We start from the raw sequence: 4,660 nt of genomic DNA, 5'->3' as shown, positions 1-4,660 counted from the left end.
GTTGGACAAAAAGATCAGTGACAATTTGCTAGTTATTTAATGGGTGATTTTGCTGGATATTCATAAAGTATACTGATGCATGCGACCATCTATTTACTACTAGTGATTATAAACACGTATTACGCACAGTCTTAACATCTGTAACAACTGACATTAATGTCTACTCTTTCTTATTAATGTTTTGTTAAAGGTAGTATATACTAATTATAATAATAGAAAAATAGTAACAATACTACAAGCATATTCCTCTGTTTGATTTATTCGTTTACAACAGTACATTTTAAAACTTTTCCAGTATCAAAAAAATCATCCCATATTCAGTAATTAAACCATGAAAGTTATAAAAGAAAGAAAAAATGTACAACAAGAAAGTGAACAAAGGAAAGGTCAAATAAGAATGAGTAAATTATTAATATATTTTTCCATTTCTAAATCGTTACACGAAATTTACAATTTTCGGTTCGATGTAGATTAAAAGAAAAACTTCTGGCCGAAACACCCTCCAGGCATCTACTAATTTAAAAAGGGTGTTTATATAAATTAATAATCTACTCAAAACTCAGGTGTTATTTGTGTAATTATGTTGCATGTCTTTCACTCTTCTCCCACTGTCTTCCTCTTCCATTCTACTAAACGTTCCAGAAACTTGTTAACCTGTACAATAAAATGGTTTCCAATTTAATAAATTAATTAACAATAAACTTCAAATTATTTATAGAAGAGTAAGATTTAATTTACCTGAGAAGGGTCTTGAAGAGAATAAGAGGCATTGGTGTCCTTTGGTACTTTTGAGACAAGAATCCCAAAACCTTGTCCCCTTTCACGTAAAACCTATCGAATTACACAGTTCATTTATTACGTCAGTAATAGAATCAAATTGTTCAAAATGTAAAAAGACTTAATTAACTGATGTTACGAATACGTATAAGTTAAGTGTCACTATACCTTAAACGCATCTTCGTCAGTACGGTCATCCCCGATATACACCGGCACAACATCATCCGAATTTTCATATCCTATTTTAATTAGTCGATAAATGATATGAGAACTTGAGATCTTTAAATTCTCATATCGAAATGAAAAATAAATAAGATTTATGAGGGGCTCTCTCACCTAATGATTTTAGTAAAAAATTGAGTGCCTGGCCCTTGTCCCATTTGATTGTGGGGCGGATTTCAAGTACCTGATTTTATAAATGAAATAGATTAAATAAAGATGTAATAAATACTTAATTAGCCTAGTGACTAGTAAAAAGAGGGAGATTAAGATTAATTTTACCTTTCTACCTTGGGTTAGTTTCAGCTTTGGATAATCAATAAGAACTGATTTTACTACTTCAGCTAATGCAGGCCATCTCTGTTACAAAGAAACATGTAAATAAATAATTTGTTTACTAAATGAAACGAGTCATTGCTGATAAATATGAGTAATATGGTAAACGGTCACATTAACATCATGATCAATACGAAAAATAACACTAGTGCATGTTTTGCTTTGTGATTAGTGCGGAAAAATGAAATATCGAATAATCTTTATTTGAAACTTAGGTGTCACATTACCAAAAAATACTTCGTTTCAAGGAAAAAGTCTTGTAAGGTTCTTAAGTACTTTGGGTTAAGAAACAAAAATAATAATTTGGACCACTTAATTTTTACAAGTAAGAGAAAGTTTCTTTGTCATCATCAGTTTTGTTCTTACCTTCTCATCAACACGTCGAAAATGTACGGACAGACAAAACTTGTTGTTCTCCACCATAGCCCCAGGGATCCATTTTGTTTTTTCCTCTAAAATATTAACCACCTGAAATTATTTATATCCGACAAAGTTAAATATACTTTTTTTACTGTTTTACCTCGTGTACGTAATTCGTTTTGTTATGTTAAAAGATCTCAAAATGTACCTTCTCGATCATCGGTAAAAATTCACGAGCAGGTTGGAATAGCACTCTTTCATTACTCTGTGGTCATTACAACAACAAAAAAAAAAAAAACTTTTAGAAATAAAATAAGAAAATTTGTGGTGTGTCGATTTTCTGCATTGTGTCCTCACCTGGCCGTTACTATTTTCGTTGGTCGGACCTTCAATGTCCATGCCGTGGCTTCCGGCGTAGTAAATCTCGTTTACTTGGACAAAACTACGAACCTATAACAAAAACATACTCGTACGTTATATATCGTCTTTACCATTAATATGTAAATTAAATGATCTGTTATATAGAAAATAGTCAATATTTGGTAAAAATGTAATGTACCTTCTCAATGGATCTCCCGGTGACAATAGCAGTCGGGAAATTCGAAGCCACGTCTTTTACGACTTCTCTCATCTGTAAGAAAAAAATACATTATTAAATCTAATAACAAAAATAATTAATAAATAAATTAACCACAAAAAGATATTTTGTAGGAAGAGAATAAAAACCTCATGGGTTATGAAAGCTTTGTCGGGATCTTCAACTATGGGAGAAAGAGTTCCGTCGTAATCAAGAAACATGACAATCTGTTTCCCTTTCGCAGCATTCACAATCTCATCAAACATATTTAAAGCCGAAGGAAAACGAACCTAAACAAAACAAGACATATATGATCAGATTCCAAAATCTTGAAAAGGGTTAATTAATTTAGATTTAAGGTACGAATATTTAACGTACGATCCAAGATGTTTTGTCGTCGTTATCTGAAACAGAGTCATAGGAAGAGGATCTGAGACGTGTAGGGGAAGAATCACGCATGGAATCGATCATAGACGTAATCTTTGGAGCAACAACTAAGTTGTTTTTGTCGGCTGCTTCAAGAAGTTTCAAGAGCTTTCGACGAGGGAAGTTAAAGTAAGTGGGAAAGGAATTAGAGAACAGAGGAGAGTTAGAGACAGAGACAGTGATGGTTTTCAAACCCAAGATGGGTTTCCTGTCGGAAACGATGACATTCTGGTTAGTCATATTCTCGTTGAGACAGAGAGAAGACAGAGAAAGAGAGAGATGTTGAGAGAGAGAAGGTGAGGAGGAGGAAATGGTGAAGGAGGAGTAGAGGAATTTATAAGAAGAAGGAAGAGAAGACAAAAGAAATAGGAAAAAACTTCATCTATCATTGGTGGCTCCCTCTGTACCTTTTTGGCCACATTATGCCTCTCTTTCTCTCTTTTTATTTTCACTCTCCATTGGATCCTTGGAAAATTAGTTATTTAGGTTTTTAAGCATGTTTTTTCTACGTGTCTGATGTCTCAATGTAAATGAAATGTATAGAGTACAATAATGGAAATTTAGAACATCGGAAAAAAAAATGTTATAAGGAGTCAATCGGTTAAAACCATATATACAGAAAAAAAAAAAAAAAAAAAAAGTTCGTTGGAGTAGACAGACATGTGTTAAACTCGAACCTTAGCGGAAAAAGTAAAATTAATTTCATCCATGTTGAAAGATTATGAACCGCACTATCTGATTTTATAATAATGCGTTTAATCTTTTCATAATTGGTCTATATTTTTAATTAAGTAGCATGAGATACGAGCGTAGCTTTTGATGGCACAAGAAAGAAGACTTTGTTTTTTGGTAATCACACGAAATAAGATCCTTTTTATTTAAGAATCAGATTGTTTTTTTAATCATCCAAGCTATGTTAAGAATGGTTATTTGCTTTTAAATTAGTGTTATTTAAGTGTCGTTTTAAACTAAAAATAGACAGTGTATTGATTTAGCTTAAATAGTCAGCTAATTAATGTTACGGCTGTATCAAAGGTTAGACACCAAAAAAAAGGGAGTAGATCAAAGCTCAAAGGTTAGGCAGGCTTATGTTAAAATGAATTTGTTGGAATGGTAGTTTTACAACAACAACAAAAAAAAAAAAAAAAAAAAAAAAAAAACTGTTGGATTGGTCGTCTTAATATGATTTGTATATTTATTGAATTTACCAAGTGTTACGGCGTGGAATGTTTTTAATATTTTCTAATCACTTAACCTTGAGATTTGAGGATTATTCGACATTCTTAGGATACACATCAACGTATTAATATATTAAGGAATTTGATCAAAAATCATATCTCTACATGATCTCGGAAAATGATATATATTCGGTTCCTATTCGTAAGATTAGGAATCAAGAAAAGGTAAAATTTCACCGAAATACATAGCAGGCATATTCAGAAACTTATATTTTAGATTTTAACCGCTCGGTGCCCACTCCAATATATATTCTTTATATATTTGTCCTCTTAAAAGAGTATCTGCATTTGAAATACACTTATGCAGTTATAAACGTGTTATCTGTATATATGTGTTATTTCAATAGAGATGGGGTAGAGAAATTTCTGTAGTTCGAATACTGTGGCTAAGGATATGACTATGGGCCTATGAAGAATTGAGTTATAAATATCGTTTGTCGGTCTAACGATCACATGCATTAGCTATAGCCATAGCACAGAGATCCATTGGTTTACCAAATTAGAGGACGTATCAATTCTTGTTTTGGGCACTTTAATAGGAAAATACAAAGAAACAGAGCGAAACGCCCACAGGAGCAAAAACGATTGCACCTAAATCTATCTAACAGTTTGTGGTATTTCAGTCGAAACTAGTAGCTATAAACTCTCTTTAGTTTTGTAATGATAAAATTCGTACGCAAATCCTACGTGTATCACTTTTCTTTTTCGTTGTTTCTTTTCATTGCAT

The 4,660-nt window shown here is 32.2% G+C and overlaps 1 protein-coding gene across 2 annotated transcripts; it reads right to left on the bottom strand.

The window, feature by feature from the left end:
• Positions 1–250: 250 nt before the first annotated feature.
• TPPB (trehalose-6-phosphate phosphatase) lies at positions 251–3,087 on the bottom strand. Of its 2 annotated transcripts, NM_106458.4 has the most exons (11): positions 2,648–3,087; positions 2,419–2,559; positions 2,252–2,323; positions 2,050–2,142; positions 1,901–1,957; positions 1,699–1,800; positions 1,279–1,356; positions 1,114–1,183; positions 946–1,016; positions 739–831; positions 251–654 (listed from the first exon to the last, which is right to left on the bottom strand). In NM_106458.4, the coding sequence occupies exons 1-11, from the start codon at positions 2,933–2,935 to the stop codon at positions 595–597; spliced, it is 1,125 nt and encodes a 374-aa protein (NP_177932.1). In that variant the 5' UTR covers positions 2,936–3,087; the 3' UTR covers positions 251–594. The 2 variants fall into 2 exon arrangements, with proteins under 2 accessions (NP_177932.1, NP_001322316.1); NM_001334818.1 differs by having other exon boundaries at positions 386–831; positions 2,648–3,001.
• Positions 3,088–4,660: the final 1,573 nt, after the last annotated feature.

Source organism: Arabidopsis thaliana, assembly GCF_000001735.4.
Source record: "Arabidopsis thaliana chromosome 1 sequence".
Taxonomy (NCBI): Eukaryota; Viridiplantae; Streptophyta; class Magnoliopsida; order Brassicales; family Brassicaceae; genus Arabidopsis; species Arabidopsis thaliana.
Note: the sequence above shows the minus strand (reverse complement) of the source record. Positions and strands in the feature narration are given on the sequence as shown.

What these genes read in the sequence shown, in the direction of transcription:
- TPPB (NM_106458.4), bottom strand. Translation starts at nt 2,935, where the DNA reads ATGACTAACCAGAATGTCATCGTTTCCGACAGGAAACCCATCTTGGGT. An exon ending in ACGAAAATAGTAACGGCCAG is followed by an intron (nt 1,958 to 2,049) that starts GTGAGGACACAA and finishes TAATGACCACAG; the next exon opens with AGTAATGAAAGAGTGCTATT. An exon ending in CTGACGAAGATGCGTTTAAG is followed by an intron (nt 832 to 945) that starts GTATAGTGACAC and finishes GTAATTCGATAG; the next exon opens with GTTTTACGTGAAAGGGGACA.